Here is a 21,129-nt window from a genome sequence, read left to right as displayed (position 1 = left end):
TCCCTCGAATATCGCTTGAATTTCTATTTCTGTTTCTTGTAAGTCTTGTTCATAAAGTCTTATTAAAATGTGATCTTTATAATCGAAGTCACTGCGCTCGTACGTAGCTTTTCAGGGTTTCAACTCCCATACATGTAAAGTTATAATTTTATCGATCGGTCTCTGCAAGCGCTATTGTTTGTTTAAAGTGCGTACAATGATAAGTTTATCAAAGCTTTCACAGCCTAAAGTAAGCATTGTCACAATGAAAAGAAAAGTTTTTCTAAGTTATAAAAGTTAAAATCGATAGGTTAATCTTTTTTGAGACAATCAGTCGCACTTATCATAAGCGCGTGTTGTCGGCATTTCTAAACGCGTGAAAAGTCGCTTGTATTTTTATTAGGCTGTAACAAGAAGGACTAAAGTAGCTCGTATTTTAATAAGCTGTTATAAAAGGGACTAATAAAAGTAATAAACATGTTTATTAATATCAATCTTTTGCGTATCAACTAAGGGCACATTTATTTGCAACATACGCAAATCTACCGACGCGACAAGTTTCGATTGAAAACAAACAAGCATACCACTTTCAAGTCAATGCGTTGTGTGCGTGTCAAGGGCAATTTTCGGGAATAATAGTGCTTACAGTCTATTCGTTATATTGTTTTCATTTTCGTTTCACATCTGTAATGAAAATTAAAAGGTATACAGCCTGAGAATGCAGATCGATTTCCGTCCGTCGTTGTAGGTTTCGCGACGCGTCAAGTTTCCATTCAAAGCTTTCTGGAGTGAATTTGCGTACAAAATGCAAATTTAACGCGAGGAGTGAGTGTTTGGAAAAAGTATCTATATACCGGTATGTGTCTAATTCCACTCTGTTAAGCTGGTTTTGTAATTTTCGTTCCCTCTCTTCAATAAGTTGCTTCTCTCGATTATATTCTTCTATCCATGCATCGTCCGTTAGAGGTTCTTGAGAGTAAGCGCCTTCTTCTTTGTTACTCTTATCTTCTACTGCAGTGCAAGCGAACGATTCGAGTTCTCCGGACTCGATCTCTTCGTTCGAATCAGATGAACAGCTAGTCACGTCTTCTTCAGATAAGAAATCGCTGTCTTGTGAGTATCAGTCCATCCAAACTCGAAGAATTCTTGGGAAAAACAAACTTTATGTAGTGGTTGTCAAGCAAATAAACAACTGCAAACGCTTCGAGCGGTTCCTGATATGACGTCACTCATCACCAATCCTCGATCACGCGGTCAACTTCTTTGGGCGTGGCCGAAGCGGGAACTTTAAAGCTCGATTTTACAGCGAAAAAGTGGAGGAATCCAAAAATTTCTTTTAGAATACTTGTTAATGCATTAAAGAGATACGAAAACCACAAAAAACCTGTAGGCTGGATAGACACTTTAAAACTTCTCTTACTGCTAATTTAAAATTTAAAATTGATTATAGTCAGGCATACTGAGAAGGAAAATAGAAGAGAACCGTTAATAAGGCCAAGTTGAAGCCAAGTCATGAGTTGTGACGTCACAATTGAGTTAAAACCAGTCAAACCCATGAAACGAGAGAATAGTATGCTGGAAATTGAATGTAATTTCGCATGATTTTAATCTATATCAAGCAACAAACTACCAAATCTCTATATGTTCCATTACTCCAAAACTCCATACGTATTCCATTCGACATCTTTGCCTACCTTACTTACCTGTCTATACTGCAGTGAGTTTAAGTATGTCGAATCTCCGGCAAACACGACTGTCTTGCAAGGCATGTGAATACCAAGGGCCAATGTGCTTGTTGCTGTAACAACCTAAAAAAAAACCTGGATCATTCTCCACTTTATTTACTGAGAATGACTGGAACTACTTAAGACAGCTAGACCTGAGAGTTGTTCGAACGAACAGTTAAAGAGGTGCATCGGCCGGGTTGACTATCCGCATTTCACGCTAATAAAGTAAACGAGTAAATCATTGTAACAAATCTGTCTTATAATTATGTAATATGTCATACCTGAAGATATCTCCTTCTAAACAACATTTCCACAGCGGAACGCCTTTTGTTGTCAAGTCCAGCGTGATGATAGCTGATTCCTCGTTTCAAAGCCAGCTTGAATGCAATAGTATGTTTTCTCGTCTTTCTTCCCGGAGCTTGCCGGATTCGGTCTATTATTTTCTTCAAATCCTGAAGTGAAAAGAAGAAATAAATCAATGATAAGCACTAGCTAAATACAGCTCTTGTTGTTTGATGCTTCCAATGCAATTTAAAGCACCAGAACGAGTCGCAATATTGACCAAAGTTTTAAAACTTTCAAAATGTATAACATTTATAATGCATTTTTCATATAAAAATACATTTTATAAGAAAATAGAGGCTACAATGTGCGAAATTCTAAGAATGTGTTAAAAATAAACCCTAGGCTGGCAATTATTTATCACTAGTTATAGTTCTCACTAAGCTGCCCCGCCTTTTTATTTTTTTGTTTTACAGCAATAATCTAAGATTAGTGGAGTCTTTTTGTCGCCTTTAATTATTGATGCCGATGGACTACACAATTAGGCTTTTTTTTTTACTGTACCATGTACGTCACGACATTGTTTGCTGCGGAATTTCTTGTTGTGTGACACCGTTACGTCCTAAAGAAATTCACAAATTCAAGTCGAATATATTACCTATAACACATTATTCGTGGTGACAACACGCAAGCTTATTCCCGGGCTTATAACATTCAAAAATAACTTATAATAATTTCCAGGCCAAAAGCCTAACAATTCCACGAGTAACAAAATGTGGCACATTCAAAGGTACGGTCTTCAAAGATTCGAGTCAACAATTTTTTCGATCCTTATTCAACCCACCCTTTGGATCAAATAAACTGACAGTTTGTTAGCGAAACGAATTACCTTGTGATTACATGACAAGGTTCACGCTTTTGTTTATTTCTCGTTGTAAGATGTATACGATTTCCACCTGTTTTCACGACGTTCAGTCGCTGACTAAGATAAGAAACTCTTAGTCCCTGGATGATACGCCTGTTATGCTTCATATTATTTTCGGTATGATTAAAATTTCACGTACACGTTACAGCCATTTCTTCAAGCAACAGATGTTTCTTGTGATCACAGTGCGACGGCTATTTTTATCCTTTGCGGCACTGACTTCCATTGCTCCTTGGCGAGGGCTCCGGCAATCCTTTGCGAGAATTAGGGAAATTTTTTGGCAATATTTGGGCAATCCTTTGCGAGCCGCTTTGACTAAAATCGAAATTTTTTCCGGTACCGTTCACTGAATGTACACATTTTATCTACCTACGCGGGGACTTCTAAGGTGCCTCCTCGGGTTCTGGCCTCTGGGCCAGAACCCTGCGGGGGCAATTATTATTCAGGGAACTTATTTATCACCGAGCTTAAAATTTACCATCTTTATTATTTACACAATTATATGTTTTTAACTAGGCCGTATAAAGATCTTCCTGTCTCTAAATGGCAAAACTAGTCATAAAACGATAAAAAACCTGCACTATAGCCAAATGTTCGATGCTAATGATAGTTTGATGAACGGTGCATGTAATACACAAGAAAAGAGTGTATTACATAAGTTGCAGTATTTAGATAAGATAAACCAATAGCAGGGGATGTCACATCAGCAGAGGCAACAATGCAATAAATGTACCTCTTTATTTTTCTGTTACCTCTTTTCCAATACCATGCGTGAACGCTAGTGTGCATTCAGGTAATGGTTCATCTGAAACTGGAAGTTCTTTCTTCTCATCTTGATCCTCAATATTCCCTCGTTGGCTGCTTGCTCTGTTAAGGGACGGAAACAAAGCTACACCTAGTTAACTAGGAAGGCAGCTGATTGATCATTGGCATTCAACCTGAACGTTTATTCTAAAAAAAAAAGAAGTCTCACCAACCTTCTCGCTTTTTCTTTCTCCGTTAAATCTCTTTTCTTTTTCATTTGCTTCTGAGACTGCCGTTGTTTCTTTTCTTTATCTTTTTCGAGTTTTAAATTACTTTTGTCACCTTTGAGGACCTTTTCTCTTTCTACAAGTTCCCTAGTGATTCCTTCAGCCAGTATCTCGCACTGTACGCGGTCAAAGCTAAACAATAAAAGTAGATAGAAGCACATCACTTCCCGAAAGCTGTTAAACCAAAACACGTACTGTAAAGCCAAAACATGCACGTACTGGTAATAGGTACTGACTGGTGTAATGACACGGTACACGTTAATGACATGCACGTACTGTTAAGGCTATTCCACTGAGATTTTTGTCAAACTTTACCTATTGATTGTTTATGTCATAGGAACTTAATATTGAAATAAAAATTGGGGATGCGCATGCTCGTTTAAGAGCAATAGCACATTGTTTATACCGACTGAATCTTTATAATATCACCATGAGTATAGTGACGATTGCTTGCTAAATTCACGTTTCCGACGTTTATTTCTTATTCTACACTGAGAATTGGTCCATATTTATTCTACAGCAAGAAGGTTACTACCTAATTCAAAACAGGAGAAACAAATGATAGGTCACCGTACTTGTTTGCGAGAAAATGACGATTAACCTCTCTGGCGAGGTCCAGCCGTAAAGAGGAAGCCGCCACTTTTTAATCCGCGCGCGCTAATCACGCGTAAAATTATGTGCAGTAGTGATGCGCAGTGCAATACTGGGAATGACCTTTAGCCAAAACACGCCAAAACTCGTACTGTTAAGCTAAAGCTTGTACTGTTAAGCCACGTAATGTTGAGCTAAAACTCGTACTGTTAAGCCAAAACAAGCTCTTTTAAGCCAAAACACGTACTGTTAAGCCACGTAATGTTAAGCCAAAACACGCTCTTTTAAGGTAAAACACGTACTGTTAAGCCAACACGCGTACTGTTAAGCCAACACACGTACTGTTAAGCCAAAACACGTACTGTTAAGCCACAACAAGCTCTTTTAAGCTAAAACACGTACTGTACATGTTAAGCCAAAGCACGTACTGTTAAGCAAAAACACGTACTGTAAAGCCAAAGCACGTATTGTTATTAGTCAAAACACGTAATGTTAAGCCAAAACACATACTGTTAAGCCAAAACACGCTCTTTTAAGCCACAAAATAGTACTGTAAAGCCAAAACACGTGCAGAGAGAGGTAGAGATTGTCGCAGAACTCGATATATTACCTGAATACCAGGGCTGGCAATTTATCTTGCGCTTTGAGTTGTTCGACGAGCTTTGGAAAATTCATCCTGATAAAGATCTTATCAGTAGAAGACATTCCTAGTTTGCCCCATTCTTCCTCAGTTGAAGTCCGTTTATCAACGCAAACAGAATTCAGAGTCTGTATAACAGCTTCCACCTGAACAAAATGGTAACATAGACAATTTTGAGAACTGATTCCTAAAATACCCCTTTATCGGTTAGAATCTCGAATCTATAACCCTTTGTAACACTATAATTTAATTTATTATTGCAAAGGCTGTATACTACAGAGAATGCCTAATTTTATAACAAAAAGCCCGTGGTTTCTTATTACTTTGTCGTGACCGCTATTACCTTGTTATAGAAATATAACGAAACATTTCAACAACGCGTCCAAAATCTACGCGTTTTAAATTAACACGAATTTTCAAAAAGTTATGTTTACATGCATTAAATTAACGCGAATTTCCAAAACGTCCAACAACATAATACCGGTAAATAGGAAGACAAACGAGATATACGTTGAGTACAAGAAACTTAAAACATCTTAAAATCAATATTGAATGATACTGACTCTGACAGAGAGGAAGGTTACTGTAACTTTGCTGAAAATAAAGGTGTCTTAACTCTTTCACTGCTAAAGTCGACTTTTCTCGACATTTGGAGGAGCAGTCAATGAACCACTTGTGACGTCATCAATTTGAAAGTCAGTAGATTTTAGTGATAAGCATCTGATAGAGCTAGGTTTGACCTTTTCAAAGAACTATTCATTTTGCGTATCGGTCGCATCCTGACAGAGCTAATCGAAAAAGTACAATTTTGTACATTTTTCAATGGAATCTTCGTCAAAATCTTGCTGCATTGTGGAAACGTGCTTTTTAAGCAAAGTTAAAGGAAATTCAGGATCGTAGCATCAAAAATTCAGTTTAACGGTAGAAAAAACCCCTGTTTTTGGAGAAATTTAGCACTGAAAGGGTTAAAGTAACAAGTGCTGTAAAATAGCGTGATTTAAATAGACCTTCTGCAGCCTATTTGTTATCCTTTTGTGTTCATGCAAATTGCCCTCCAAACCTCGCTGCAGGTTCAAAGTCTTTTTGTTTTTTGTACATGCGAATGAGGCTTGGAGGGCAATTTGCCTGAACACAAAAGAATAACAAGTAGGCTGCAAAAGGTCTGTTAACAATGACGTGAATTAAGGTGCATAAAATTAACTAGCAAATTCTCAAGAATTTTGAAAATACGCGTTAAGAACATGCATCCTTAGAAAACATTCACTGTTCAGTAAGTTTAACTTGATGCACTTGTTAAGTTTTAAATATATAGATTACAATTGACTTAATAATAATAATAATAATAATAATAATAATTTAATATTTATAGTGCGCAAACTATACATGTAAAAAATGATCAAATGCGCATCACAAATTTATAAAAAACTACGTTAAAAAAATACTAATAAATTACAATATGTACTCTTAATTCTATTAAAAAGCTAAAAAAGTATATAAACAAGGATAAAAGTTTATTGTACACTCCTTAAAAAAAAAAAGGTTTTTCAGTGCACAATATAATAAATCAACTGACACTTGTTCCCCCGACTCAATAAAACAGCCAGCAGTTTTACTCATGTTGCACTTGTCTAACAAAGCTAACAACATAGGCAGCTATCAGATTTGACTTTGATCAGGGGGCCCTATGATATCAACACTTGTAGGCTCTCGACAGAAAGAGTTTACCTTCTCCAAGTGTTTGTCATCCACCCAGGATTTAAGTTCTTGCTTCAGCTTCATCTCGTACTGTCGGACATGACTCTTGTGAATGAATGCATTTTGTGTGAAGTATTGCTCTGGAACAAGGTCCTGCAAAGAGAAACGTGGCATTCCAAGTGAGTGTACGAAAGTGGTACGAGGACGCTCAAAGGGACTTTTTGTTCATCCAGATGGTTCCAGGCCAGCGCAGCACAAAGACACTAAGTGGCTTTTGAGCCTAAAGAACTTTCAATTGTTACTTTTTTTAATTATCCGCTGACCTTTAGTGATTCTTTGTCTGGCCAGTGCTGAACCATGACGTCATACAGTTGGAGAGTTTCTTTAGGAGTGAGAGCCATATCACCAGGAAAACCATTTTCCCGCAGCTAAAATAAAAAGCAGAAAGCATAACTACCAGGTTTAATTTACAGATACATGTAAGTTGCAGTTACACCTTGAAACTTTAAAAGGAATAATTTTGTCGTTCCTGCTTCGAGTAGTCTCCAATGGGCTTTTCCAAAGCGCATTGTGCAGATATGAAATTTTAAAAAACCCTTTTTTTCTTAGCTATCGTCTTTATTAGCGTAAAGGTCAATAACTACATTCATTTTAGGGTTCAATTTTTCAAATACAGACACAGGCGTAATCTTAATGTAAAACGAACGTCAAGTATACCCCAATGTAATAAATAATAGCTTGTGAGACGAAAGAGAGTTTTTATTTCCCCAGCCCTATCCCCCATCCGGGGGCAAGGAACTAAGGCGCTGGCCAAACGTCGAACTTCACATACTAAACTGAGAGACAAACACATTTACATTTCGTGCTTATGCGAGTAAGTAAGCTCATTTGCATAATGTGTATGAAATACTCGCATAAGCACAAAATGTTCGAAGTCGCTGTGGCAAAGGAAGGTAAAAAGTGCAAGGTATTTTCATATTTCTATGCTTCCTAACATCTGTATAGTAGGATTCAGTTGGAATTTAGATAGTCTGGTCTGGACTCGTGAAATAAAGGCCGGCGAAGACACCATACTTTTGCATGTTTACAAAAAGCGATCTAACGGTTGCTGATATTTAAATTTTCACGGACCCGTAAATTAAAATATATCAAAATTAACACGCGTTCCCAACCTTTGAAGAACCACTTAACTTAGGAATAATAATAATAGTTTGGTGCGTTTGGTTGTTTTTGAGCGGCGAGCTCGTCAACTTATGAAATTTCTCGTTCTGGCCAAGCTCAAAATTAGGCCTTTTGCAGCCTTCACTGTTGAGAGCTCTAAAAAATATATTTTAACGTATTTCCAAAAATGGCACGCGATGCATGTAGAAGCGATGGCGTTTCACAAGGGGTCTTACATAATTTTGAGGAAAAGTAGCTGACACCTTGTGTGTGAAAAAACTGTTATCCAACTGCAGCTTACCTTTTTTTAAACATAAGAAGCTTGTTAGTGATTGTATAGCTGTTATGAATTCACAGACCAAGGATGCAAATAATACATTTTCTTCGTAGATTTTCCCAACTGAACAAAAGTAATATTTTATTTTATATTTTTATACTTTTTTTTAGATTTCCCTATGTTGTCTCAACAAATATTGCGTTATACTGTAGTGTGATATCACGGATAAACGACATACGATACGCGCGAGCAAGCTTTGAAGCTGCGAGAAAGGTCAAACGGTCTCTTGCTCACAGTGTCCCTTTGTATTATAAGAATTAAAAATTTCTGTCAACTAAATCTAATAGACCCCATCATATATAATTAGTCTCTTTCGTTTATACATTGTAGTGTTCCATTCTAACTGCACGGAAGTATTTTGCTTTTGTGTTTACGCGGCGATTTCTTGTTAAGTTAAACTTGATTTTCTGTTCGATCGGGCCAAACAGACAAAACGAACCGATCGTTCGATGGCATATAAGCGATGTCACGCCATCGCTTAAAAACTAAACGTCGTTGCATTTACGTACAACCTAAGATAGTTCACTGGGCAAGGTTTGAGGGAAAACTTTTTTCCGACCCGAACTGCGATGGACCGCTTTAAGAGAAACTGACACTTAAAATTTGTATGTTAATGTATTTTTAGCCTCGATATTCGTTCTCGCTGCTCTGACTTTGGTTCGACGGTCGGTTCGACGAATTATGTTCGACGTTTGACCCAACGGTCGAGCTTCACCAACTTGGGTCGACCAAAATTACAATTTAGCGCGTCTCATGTGAAGTTCGACGTTTGGCCTGGGCCTAAGAGAGTGATTAAATTTTATAGTTCAAAGAAGAAAATACTTATTACAATTTAGTGGGAAAAGCTCTCTACTGTTTCATAAATTATCTTTCGGGGATAACAAAAACGAAAACAAACAGCCTTCAGCTAAAACTAGTAATACTGGTGTTAAATATGTTTTATAACCTGTTTAATTCCGAGTTGAGCACATGGATGTAGTCTCACAAACTCATCTGTGTTTTTAACACCGTGAATGTTCTCATATTTTCCGGTCTCTTCAGAAAATCCACCGATACTGGGACTTGGAAGATAAATACTCTTTTCCAGATCTGAGTATCGCTCGTCACAGATAACTTTAAAACAATCACAAAGAAAACTGTAAACGCTCAAAAAGTCTTTACTTGGGAGATCACAAGCATCATTAAATTAAAGAAAACACACAGATGTCACAAAACTAGGAGGTTATCATTAAGGAGAGCACGTCACATAGTTGTTACTAATCTGGGGACTCATTATTTAGGATTGTACGCGGGTGTCAATTCATCCAGGGGCTAGTTTCTTAGAAGACAACAGGCGTGTCGTTAGTCAGTAAGATAACAAATGTATCTACTCGCTTACCTAGACTAATCTTGTATGAATTTCTCAGTTCGCCATTGTCTTGTTTATCTTGCTTTTCGCGGAAGTCTTGAGCAGCTTGCAACCACCTGCAATGCAAACAAGCTCCAATGAGAATGAAAGCTGTTCTCACTGTTACGCGTTTGGCAAAAACCCAGACTCAAAATACCAATACCATTGACTCATACCGAAACAAACCGTTACTAGAATTCTCAAAATATTTTTACCACAAGCCCACACGGTTAGAAATTAACCTTTAACAATCATAAGATCAACACTTACTCCATTAGGTGATGTGGATTTCCAATGGTTGCCGAGAGCGCCAGAAAAGGACAGCGAATCAGAAGAAGAAGATGTTCCCAGACTTCTGCTCCTTCCTCTTGACCAAGACAATGAACCTGCAAAACAAATTGAGCTTCATTGCAAAGAAGGCAGCGCACTCTATTTGTTGAAAATCGAAACTGAAAAATTGACGCCGCAAGTATGCAGTAAGCAATGGCCAAAAATCGAAAGTTCCTTTTTTCACCTCATCGAAGATCACATATTTGACATTCTTTGTCCAGTTCTGTCTGTGAGGCGAGAGAAAAAGGATCTCTAGACACTGAGGAACTGTAATAAGGATCTGTTGGGAAACAAATGATGTTGATCTTGTTGACCATACAAAGTACTAATAGATACAAGCACCCCTTAAAAACTTTATGAAGTACATTAACAGGTCTTTTTTTTTTTTTTTGAAGATAAACACACTTTATTGATACACATAAAAACAGGTACATTACTTACAATTACATACACTATTGAAGATTATACAATGTTACTTTTCTTTTACATGATTAAAAAAAAAACAACAACAACAACAAAAGTACAAAAAGGAGTCCATGCATTACCTTAGAGTAATTACAATTTAAAAAAATATATATATATATACTTCGTTATTGAGAGCAATTTTTTTAAAGTAATTCGCTACAGATACATTAACAGGTCTATTAACATCATCATTGAGTTATAGGATGTCTCACAGGTACGTCAAATTTCCATCAGCAAACGCAAATTTAATCGAAAACGCCATTAGGGACCTTTATGGTAATTTTTTTTTGTGTGTGTGTGTGTAAATACACACGTATGGTGTTGCTTATGATAAAAACTATTATTGTTATTCGAACAAAGTGCGTGTATGAGATTGAGTACCAGTACGACTTTTCAAACCTTATACTTAAGCTTGTGATTATCATGTTTCATACCAATTTCATGCCGATAGTGTTCAATTCAACTGGTCAGCAACAGGGAGGAGTGACCGCGTTGGGAACGTTCGGTAACTGGATTAAAATTTAAAAGTCGTACTCGATCTCGTACTCGTACTGCTATCTAAAGTTTCTTATTAACTGCTCTAACGAAATATATGACACTCTCCTTAAACTAAAGCCTGAAAATCCGCAGAGCGGATAAAACAAAGAGGGAAGGTAAATATCTTTAGGAAAAGAAGAATGTTCAAGAAATCAGTAAAACGCACTTACATGACCTTATATAATTACCTGGGAGTTTAATGTATTGTATCGATAATCCCTGGTGAACACACCATACACTGCTCTTCCCTCTGGGAGCTGTTTACGGTGAAATCGTGCGTAAACTGTGGCAACGACTTGATTCACCAAAGCCTAAAACAGAAGAATACCATTTTAAGAAACATAGGCACGCTAAGCGTGCAGGAGTTATTTTTTCAATTTATGGGCTGGGGATGGTTTATGTGATGGGTTGAGCTATTTGTGTATGGCGGCCCACGGAGTAACTTTTTTGCACAAAATTTGGTTGCAAACGAAATAATTTTTACGTGCATTTTGATACATTAGAATTGTTTTATTCAATACGTAAATTTTCATCATTTAATTGAAAAACAAGATCTAATTTAATTATCAAAATGTCACAAAATGGCACGTTCTTATTCTGTTTAAAGCGGTTATTTTGGTGCTAGCTTTGTAGCAACCGTAACGTGATACTTTTTTTTGTTACGGAATACTTTTAGCTTTTTGCCAGACGCTGTAACATAAGACTGTTGTTTTTCTCACTTTTGTAACATGATACCTTTGTTTTTCTCGAAAAAGCCATGTCTTCATTTAACCCGCTCGATGGTCATTGAACGAAAAGTACTGTAATAAACGAAGTAATAAACGAATCAAATCAAAAACCACTCTCTTTTGAAAAGTTCTTTAAAGTGCAGTACACCTGGAGTATTTGTTTCCTGTCAGAACTGTTCAACAAAGATTTTGGTTCATTCACAACGTAAATTTTATGTTTTAAAGGTATAATTAATTGCGGTTTACAGTTATTTTACGCCACGGAGTCTCCAGTGATATTTAGCAATCTAAAGAAGATTCCTTACCATTTCTTCGACTCTTTGTAAATATACCCACAGTATTAACATCATAATGACAACATTAATCTTTAAATCTGCTGTGTGCAAATGCTTTATGTAATTTTTACCACGGTCAGGAAAGCTAGCCTATTCAAAACTAAGGCTCGAATAAGACGAATAACAAGTTTGTGTTGGGCATTTTGCTGACGGCGTGTACGTTGTAAGCAAGTGAGCGTTACGAAAAACACTTTTTTTATTCCAGGTTTAATTCACAACTCACCAATTCCGCCTCCTACAAATCTAAAATCTTCGAACGAAATCGCTCACTACAACTGTGTCAGATTGATTCCCCTTTATAAACTACAATTTGATTGGTTCTGACAGTACCTGAAATCTGATTGGTGTGACAAACATACTTCTTTGACTGAGCTACTGATCAGGCTACACGGCCCATCACGCAGACTAAGAGCTATTTTTGAAAAAATAACTCAAAAATGGTTCTAGATTAGTCAAATATAAAGAATAACACGAAAAATTGGAACATTTCATTTTATTTCGTCTTGAGCTCAGTTATATTCATTATCGGGTGTTGTATAGGCCTAACATGCCCGCATTATCTGCACCGGAAATGAATGAAAAAATGAAAATGGCAGTTTACGTAAGTCTAATAACGACAGAGCTTCAAACTGCCGGGTTTTCGTTACCTTTGTCGGTGAAACATAAACCACTACACCATCGTTGCTTTGTCTTAACACTTTCTCCATGCAGTAGTACGAGGCGTAAGTCTTTCCTGACGAGGTCGGCGCCACTATCACTGCTGACTCGTTCTTATCCACAGCATCAAGGAGCTCACGCTGTACAAACAAGTGTCGTAGTTAACTTCCCGTAAGATTTTTTACTTTGTCGACCTTTACTATAAAGATTTATTAATCATATATCTAAAAGGAAACTGTTTTACGACATCACAAGTTTCCTACTCAACCCACCTGCCACATATCTGGATTAAAGTGCTCTACTCGTGGGTCGCGATCGCTAGGTTCTTCTCGTTTCAGCAGATGGCCCATGTGCTCCAACTGAAATCTCGCACTGGTCTGATGCACCGAGAGTTTTCCGTCCTGTGGACAAGAAACACTATTATGGGACGTTACATTACTGTGTTTGCATTGGTTGTAAGATTTTATAAGACAATGAGACGCATACTGTTACAAGAAAAAAACGCGGTGATTTAAATGTTTGAAAAATACGATTCATTTTTGTGCTGTTTTTATACTGGCCAACAGAAGCTAATAGGGCAGTGGCTAAATAGAGTGGGCTACTTTCAGGTGTGCACCTACTTTAGAACGGATAACAAACCTTGATATCAGGGTTTCGTTTATCTAATTGAATATTTCGAAATCTTTAAATTTCTAACAAAAATCCACGGAGACCTCGTTAGACTTTAATCTCTGATCAGTTATGATTTCAGCATTATTTATACGTACCAACTCTTTGCAGAAACTGAAAAAAAATTGACTTAATTACCCTTTCTTTACTTTCTGAATGTGAGTCAGAAAACACGGCTGCAATGTCCTGAAATCCTAGTTTCTGCATGTATCCGGCAAGCGTTTTCTTGTCTTTGGCCGTAAGAAAGCTTTGCAACTTCTGGGCTATCTCCTGCGTAGTTTCCATGAGAAGGACAGCATATTTCATGTCACTTGATGTTAGATCTCCATATCCTGTAATGCCGCACATATAATAAAAAAAATCGTTGTGTGTTAAATGTCTAAATAAGTTAAAAGGAAATTTAAAGAGGCTCAGTTGCAATCACATGCAAAAGAGACTGTCGCCGGATGACTCACAAATACCCGTCTGGACAGAGCTTCCTCTATCCTCACTATAGGGGCCTCATAAGCTTTATATGATCCAAATGGTTTTCATTAAGTCTGGCGAAAAGCACCCAGGCTCAATTCCCAGCCGTTTTGTGACAACCGGACTCCCACAACGGCTGAAGATCTAGCCTCAAAACAGCTGGGGCACAAAAGGAAGGAGCTAGGAAGAAGGCTAGTTACGAGCACACAAACTAAAGAGGAAAAATGGTACACTTTAGAAACATTCATGAATAACTATGCGATCTCTTCTTTCCGTTTTGTTTCATCAAAACTTCGGGAAATTTTCCAACAGATTTTAAAAACTGCCTTACACTTTCTTTCACAAGCCAATATAAACTATACCTTTAAAACGCCCAATCCTACTCTTCTGCATAATTTGTTTGTATTCTGCATTAAGCTTATTTACAATTTATCCATCCTTTCACATGTTTATTTTGTATACATTTGATATTCACACTGTACTTTTTTTTTCTATTGTTTCTAATAATCGATGTGTCTTGTCTGTTTTTTGAACGTGTCAGTGACCAACACGATAGCCTATGCTTCTTTGGTCACTGAAAACATTTTATTCTGGTTTCTATTATTGTTATATTTTCATTTTTTAATTAATTAATTTTTTTTTGTAAATAGTGTGTAATAGAGTATGATTTTTGTAAAAGTGTGAAATAATAAAAATCTGAAATTTGAATCTGAAATCGCAATATATGATATAATAACAACGAAATAAACGGTTCTTTATTTTTACTCACGTTCATCTTGCCAGGCACCGAAACAACACATTGCTTTCTTCATGAGTGCTGGAAGACGTTGCTGTGGGAATTTGGTGTGTGATAAAAACTCCTCGACCGATTCCAAGGCAGTAATGTAGTTTCTCTTGTTCACACGTGACTCGATACAATTAAGAGCATGATTCCACTTGTCTTCCTCTCTTTTCATGTCTTTGTCTGTGGTTAATAAAACAAAATGAAAAAATTTGAAATTTTTTTGAATACCTGTCAAAACAAAAAAAGCGGTTTTCGATTGAGTGCTTTAAGACCAAAACCAAAGTGATCACTCTGGCTAATCACAAAGGACACAGATAATTCAGTGAACCATTAAAACTGCTCGTAACAAATACATTGGTGCCAAGCGCGGGATAACGCGCGTGGGCAAGGCACGATTAGTTTTGGCTGTACTTCTAACCGGCGTGGTTGAGACAGTGGCGCGAATTTGTTAATCACTGAGCGTGGTAATGCAAAACCAAAGCAAATACGAATTACTTTCGACACTCAAGTGAAAACCAATCTATATATTTTTTTTTTAAGACAAGGTCGTGAATTAAATATGCTTTATTCGATGAGTACACACCTTTGCGCCTCTGTTCATTGTCTTCAATAATTTGCGCTTTTTTCTTGCTCTGCAAAAAGAGTTACAGTCTGAACAGTAATAAGAATAAATGGCGATGCATTTTCTGGTCACATGTTAAAGTAGTTTACTCACAAAAGCTTAAACTAAGTTTTATATAATGATCCCTTATATATATTACAAGTTAAATGGTCGAAAACGTTTGTGGATTTGTTTCTTATAGAATACAGGGTCCGTTTTAACAACAGCCAAAGCTCCATCCACGTTTTTTTTTTGTTTTGTTTTGTTTCAATAGACAAAACATGTTCCCTAAGCCAGAAAACAACATGAAGGATATGTAAAATCTCAATGACCACAAAGCTCGCAAATTTCTTCTAGCCTAACTGTCGAAATATTGTCTGTTCTTGGTTCTCACTTTAATACAAGATTACACACCAAAATAATATAATTTAAGCTATTTTCTGACCGCTTTACCAATTTACCAATTTGCCTGCCTTGTCTTTCCCTTTTTTCTTTTTGTTATCAGTTTCCGTGACGGTAATTGTTTTTGCCCGGTCAATTCCGCCCTCAATCGAGTTGCCATAAAATCGAAGAAAACGAGCAAACGTTTGCTTGTTTTTATTGTACCAGAACTTCTTCTTTGGGTCGTCTGGAGGTTTTTCTAAAAAAAAGTGCAAGGTTCGAATAAGACAATTTTGAATAGTTAAATAATTAAAGTTCGGTACCGCCTTGTCAATCCAAGGCATCTGGTAAAGAAAAAGAAAGATTATACAATGAAACGAAACTTCCATTTAGTGCCGACGTTAGTCTGAAATTCAGCCGTCCTCTCTTGGGTTGGGACGAGAGGACGGCTGAATTTTAGACTAGTGCCGACGTCTGTTAAGGGTACCTTAACTCTTTCTTTTTGTTACCTGTGAATGTTTCCTTTGTCCTTTCGTACTTATCTGTGAGAGGTCTAAGGGAATGCCAATGATAGCGTTCGTCGAACTCCCGGCCAATGTTGAATACTTCGTCTTGGCTATCATCTCTTAAAGAAACAAAAATAAATATTACGTCCACCTTCGCCACAACGCATTCATGTCTGTGTTTTAGGATTCACCAGGCAACTATTTCTGAACGTTTACAACAGAGAGGCAAAACTAATTTAGGTTAAGAGACACTAGAATATGTATTTAAAAAGACTGGGATGTAATTACGTAGCAATGGTGTTAATTTTTGACCGAATGTCTCCAGCATACTCGTCCACAAGAACATTTTCCACATCGAGGAGACGTCTCAGTTTCACCCAGGAGTCCGATTTGGAACTATCTGCAAAAACAAAGAGATCATGTTACACCTTAACATGAGTCTGAGTCCCCGCACCCCTACACAACCCTGTTCTAGTCTTGGTCCTCGTCTTCATCCTCCGTATCATTATCATCGCAGTCATCACCACGACCGCCAGCACTGCTGCGTCAGCACTACATTAATATGGTGGCCTTGTTTCATATAGAAACTGACCCTTTAACTCTAAGTCCTGGAAGGAAATGTTACTTTATGGCAACTAATTTCATAGCTAATATGACAAATGTAAATGGTCAGCTTCCCAGGATGCTCAACACGCAAGTTAGACTAACCGTAATTGCACAAAAACCATCACTGTTATTATTGTGTTTTGTAGGGCAGATATGGGAATTGTTTTAAACATCTTTGTTCTACATGCCTTAAAATCTACCTTAAAATCTTTATCTACCTTTAGCTTATGCACAAATCTCACCTACTTCGAAAGAAAACGACGGTTCATATAGCTTCGCAATTAATACTATTTCTGCTTAATTTCAGCGAGTCCGGTTCCGGTGATAAATGCTTATTTCAGATTATTCACTTCCTTAATGGGCTAAAGGAACATTATTTCAGTGACGGCCCAAGCAATAAATCTTAACAACGCAATATTTTTCCAACCTTTCCATAAGCTTAAGTAACGTTTTTTTTTTCGGATACAAGGCTTTCAGTCGAGGCACTGTGAAAGTTACCTTTGAATCTATAAAAGCCAGTCACATTCCCAGCAAACAAGGGAAGAAATTGACGTTCAAGGGAATCAGAATGTGAGCTGTTCACCACAGCAACAACCCTTGTCCATACAGCTTCTGCTTCATTGATCACATCCTCTGGCAAACTAAGGCCTGGTTTAGGTCAAAGATAAAACAGTTAGTCAAGAAACTTAAAATCAAAAATAAATTTGCAATTCCATCCATTTGCAAGTGTAATAAACCTTGTTGGGGGGGGGGGGGGGTATAATGAGCGCCAATCTGCAATCGAACATGGGAGAGAACTTAGAGTCATGAAGTGTTCCCGGGTATGTCATGATTAAACCTATATTATGATTGGCTATAAGCTAAGGGTTTGAAAAGAGAAACCTTACATTGAAATCTAGGATAAATGGGCATACTTTTCGATTACTCTAGGAAGAAGCTTTTGGCCCGGGCGATTCTAACCGAACAGTCTTATAAAAATATCTCCACAAAAGAAGTATTCATAGCTTTAAGTATTTTTAATTGGTGTCCCCAGTTAGCCCACAAGGGCTAAATACATATAGACACGGTAAAAAAGTTTTTACTTTACTTTACTTTACTTATTACCAATGATAAAACGAACCAAAACTTCAAGAACCTAACCAAGATAGCCTAGATCATTACAAACCTTCCAATCCTGTGGACGTTTCTTCCAAGGCCAAGAAAAAGAGAGCATGGATAAGCCGTCCGTCCATTAGATCTGCTACTGAGGACATGTCAAGTGCGTGGACTTCACTTGCCATAGAGCTATACACGTCATGAATGAGCCTTAAAATCTTCCACAAACTGAGGTGGATCTGTTAGTGTGAATGTAAAACAAAGCATTTTTATAAGTTTCCCAAAATTAAATACCAACTTAACGCCTGTACCCTGCGAAGGTCCACATGTGGTATTACCAATAATGAGCATGATTAGCTGTGCTGTATACAGCTCATGTCTAATGTACACGCTTTTTTCGACGCTTTTATTTCCTTTGTTTTCATTCTTAGTGAGAACCTGCCTTTTAGATAGAAACCCCGATTAGACGAAAGTTTACTGCATTAGCTAACATCAAAACATTCCCAGGGACGCGGAACAAGGAAAAGTCCTAATCATGAATTGCCGCGCCTTTTTTTTCTCTTATACTCAGAAACCATTTATGCTCACTAACCTCGTGGAAAGGATAATCGGTGCCACCCTTGGCTTTATAAAATTCTTTTAACAAGGTGCTGTTTATGGCCTGCGCTCTGTACTTTAAAGGCAGTTTGTTAAGCAGTACAATGTGAAGCAAAAATAGCTTGATTCTGTCCTCTTCAGTTTTCATTGTTTCCTGTTGTGAGACATCAAAGCGCATTACATTTAATCTTACAAAGATAGCGATTTGATAGTTTCAGATCACTTTATTTATTTTCAATCGTATCTTAGCTTTAACTACCGTGGCACAATGTGACGTAAACAATAATTGTTACTACATACCTTACTAGTGGCAGGGTCGTCAAGGGCTTTGCATAGGAACTGCGCACAGGCGAGGACAGTAGCCAGCTCACGACAGCCGCCTTGTGGCGGAGATTGAAGAGCAGCTTGAATTTCTCCTTTAAAATCAATCTGAGATTTAAAAAGGCAGGGTTCGCTTTTATTAAAAAGTGCACTGTTGTTAGGTTGTAAGAAAACAAGTGTGGTGAAATTTCTTAATGAGCAGCAATTTCCTAAAATTGATAGTTAAATGGTATCCCACCTCACTACGTGAATACGTTCCCTGACAACGGAGGTCATTCACAGGCGCATCTTTACGATATGAACTCATCAGAGAATGCCACGTTTCCCAGACTGGATTTTCTAACTATCAAAGCAAATTTACACCAGTTACAACGAGACTTTTAGACAAATCTTGATACAAATACTCAAAAAGTTTTCAAATGGATATAAAGTTTACAATGCAATACAAAAATGGGTACAATGAAACAGAGAGAACGGAGTTAGAAAGCAGGACATTGCAACAAGACAACTGATATGTAATTCTCACTTCTTACTTCACTTGCTTTTAGACCACCGCTGCCAATGCATTATCTAACAAAAACAGGACTTAAGGTACTTACCCCCATAAAGAGAAATTTGTGGTACGAAGAGGACTCCACATAAAATCCCATAACTTTTGTAGCGGTCATCTCTATCCCCGAAATAAACACACAATTTAATCCATGCCCAAGGCAATTTAACAGAAAACTTCGGAAGAAAAACTCCAACTCTGCCTTTTTCGCTCTACTGGTTTTCCATGGAATGTTTTCCGCGTCTGTTAGCAGCAGAAATGCCGGGATTTTGTCATCAACGTAATCGTGCCATTGCTCTTCCCAGAAATTTCCGATCGAAGTGACAACGGTGAAGCGGGTGTTATATTGAAGATGAAGAATAATAGCTTGGCGAGCTAACAGCATGGACGGTTGAGTCTTCCATATGATCTCCATTTCTTTAAAGAAGACGATGTGGAAAACACCACCTTTGTTGAACAAGAAACAATCTATCAAATGATTGCGGTAGCAAAATACCTTTCCGAGGACTCAGCAAATTAGTTAAGTGGAAGTACTTTGAGCACAATGCGTGCGTACGGTTTGTTGTTGTTTCCTCTCCTGCCAAGTGAGCAATATTAATCAGGGCCCGGTTGTTCAAAAGACGATTAACGCTAACACAGCATTAAAAGATGATCAATATTTTAATTTCTCTTGTTTTAAGGGTTTTCCATAGCTAATGTTTTGTTAAGTTTGAGATTGGTCCACGTCAAAACTGGGGGAACAGAAATATTAACAGAAAACCTCAACGAAAAATTCAAATCAAATTTTACGCTAATCCTGGATTAGCTTAATCGTGCTTTGAACAACCGGGCCCTGGTGGATGGTTTTGGAATCTATTATCCCAGGATCTTTTTTCTTTGATCATTTTTTTTGTCGATTTCTGACATCTTGCACATTTCTGGAAATTGCATAAAACTATTTAGAACAAATATTAGCGCAGATTATGTTAGCAATTAAAAGAAAATTACTTTGTTTGTTTGTTCGTGTTTCGCTGCTGCTCTCCTTGTGTTTTATTATTTTAAATTCCACTGTCAGTTATAGCTTTGTATGCAAGTGGAGCTAACCTTTATCTGTAAAGTATTGCAAAAAGCGTTCCAGTAAATACGTGAGATACAGAAACTGTCCGCCATGTCTCCAATCCAAACTTTCCTCTCCAAGAAGTTCCAAAAGCAACGAGTCGCCATCAATCATAAAGATCTCCGCGTCCACAAAGTCCGTCAGGATGTTTATGTGCCTGTTAGGTGAAACGTACGTAATGTTGATAATTTGTGAGAAGATTAAAAAAGTAAATTTCTTAACAAAAATAGGTTACGGCCCCAGTCTCTGTGGCGTAAAGCTGCTATACATGTTCTGCTACTTCGCTTTCATAAGCTGCTAATCCACTCCATTATTCGGCTGTCGGGTTGCCTTACAGTTTCTCAGGTACCCATTAACACATGTGAGTAAGTGTCTTTTTCGCCCGAGAATACAACACAACGACCCCAGCCAGAGCTTGAACGAAACTGCACAAGCAGAAAGCTATTCAGGAAATTCCACGCTTTATCCCACCACTGACACTCCTTTATAAAAGAACTCAAACTTACAATGGTGTCACTTTTTGCCGGTAGAATTTTTCACTGACGTACGACATGCACTTGGAAATATTTAGGCGTGGTTTTCCACTGCTTTGACCGCCATTCTCCGTCTGATTATCAGAATCTGCAAAAATTATAAAGTAAAGAAATGACC

The 21,129-nt window shown here is 37.5% G+C and overlaps 1 protein-coding gene across 1 annotated transcript in view; it reads right to left on the bottom strand.

Moving 5' to 3' along the window:
* Nucleotides 1–21,129, bottom strand: part of LOC144645261 (putative ATP-dependent RNA helicase DDX60) — a 35,304-nt gene that overhangs the window by 10,510 nt on the left and 3,665 nt on the right. Inside the window, exons 4-31 of the mRNA XM_078504751.1 lie at nt 20,985–21,099; nt 20,466–20,635; nt 19,432–19,829; nt 19,071–19,175; nt 18,812–18,940; nt 18,507–18,665; nt 17,985–18,153; nt 17,318–17,467; nt 16,502–16,613; nt 16,217–16,332; nt 15,788–15,966; nt 15,309–15,357; nt 14,711–14,905; nt 13,615–13,808; nt 13,080–13,208; nt 12,798–12,947; nt 11,276–11,398; nt 10,270–10,365; nt 10,026–10,141; nt 9,747–9,832; nt 9,315–9,481; nt 7,194–7,298; nt 6,901–7,023; nt 5,146–5,321; nt 3,891–4,076; nt 3,666–3,780; nt 1,988–2,158; nt 1,683–1,787 (exon numbers count right to left, since the gene is read on the bottom strand). Of these exons, the coding sequence (XP_078360877.1) occupies nt 1,683–1,787; nt 1,988–2,158; nt 3,666–3,780; nt 3,891–4,076; nt 5,146–5,321; nt 6,901–7,023; nt 7,194–7,298; nt 9,315–9,481; nt 9,747–9,832; nt 10,026–10,141; nt 10,270–10,365; nt 11,276–11,398; nt 12,798–12,947; nt 13,080–13,208; nt 13,615–13,808; nt 14,711–14,905; nt 15,309–15,357; nt 15,788–15,966; nt 16,217–16,332; nt 16,502–16,613; nt 17,318–17,467; nt 17,985–18,153; nt 18,507–18,665; nt 18,812–18,940; nt 19,071–19,175; nt 19,432–19,829; nt 20,466–20,635; nt 20,985–21,099 (4,088 nt within the window). The remainder of the gene's footprint in view (nt 1–1,682; nt 1,788–1,987; nt 2,159–3,665; nt 3,781–3,890; nt 4,077–5,145; nt 5,322–6,900; nt 7,024–7,193; nt 7,299–9,314; nt 9,482–9,746; nt 9,833–10,025; nt 10,142–10,269; nt 10,366–11,275; nt 11,399–12,797; nt 12,948–13,079; nt 13,209–13,614; nt 13,809–14,710; nt 14,906–15,308; nt 15,358–15,787; nt 15,967–16,216; nt 16,333–16,501; nt 16,614–17,317; nt 17,468–17,984; nt 18,154–18,506; nt 18,666–18,811; nt 18,941–19,070; nt 19,176–19,431; nt 19,830–20,465; nt 20,636–20,984; nt 21,100–21,129) is intronic.

The sequence above is a fragment of the Oculina patagonica genome, chromosome 3 (assembly GCF_052425735.1).
Source record: "Oculina patagonica isolate OP01 chromosome 3, crgOcupat, whole genome shotgun sequence".
In the NCBI taxonomy this organism is placed as follows: Eukaryota; Metazoa; Cnidaria; class Anthozoa; order Scleractinia; family Oculinidae; genus Oculina; species Oculina patagonica.
The sequence above is the reverse complement of the archived record's forward strand: the minus strand, read 5'-3'. Positions and strand labels throughout refer to the sequence as shown.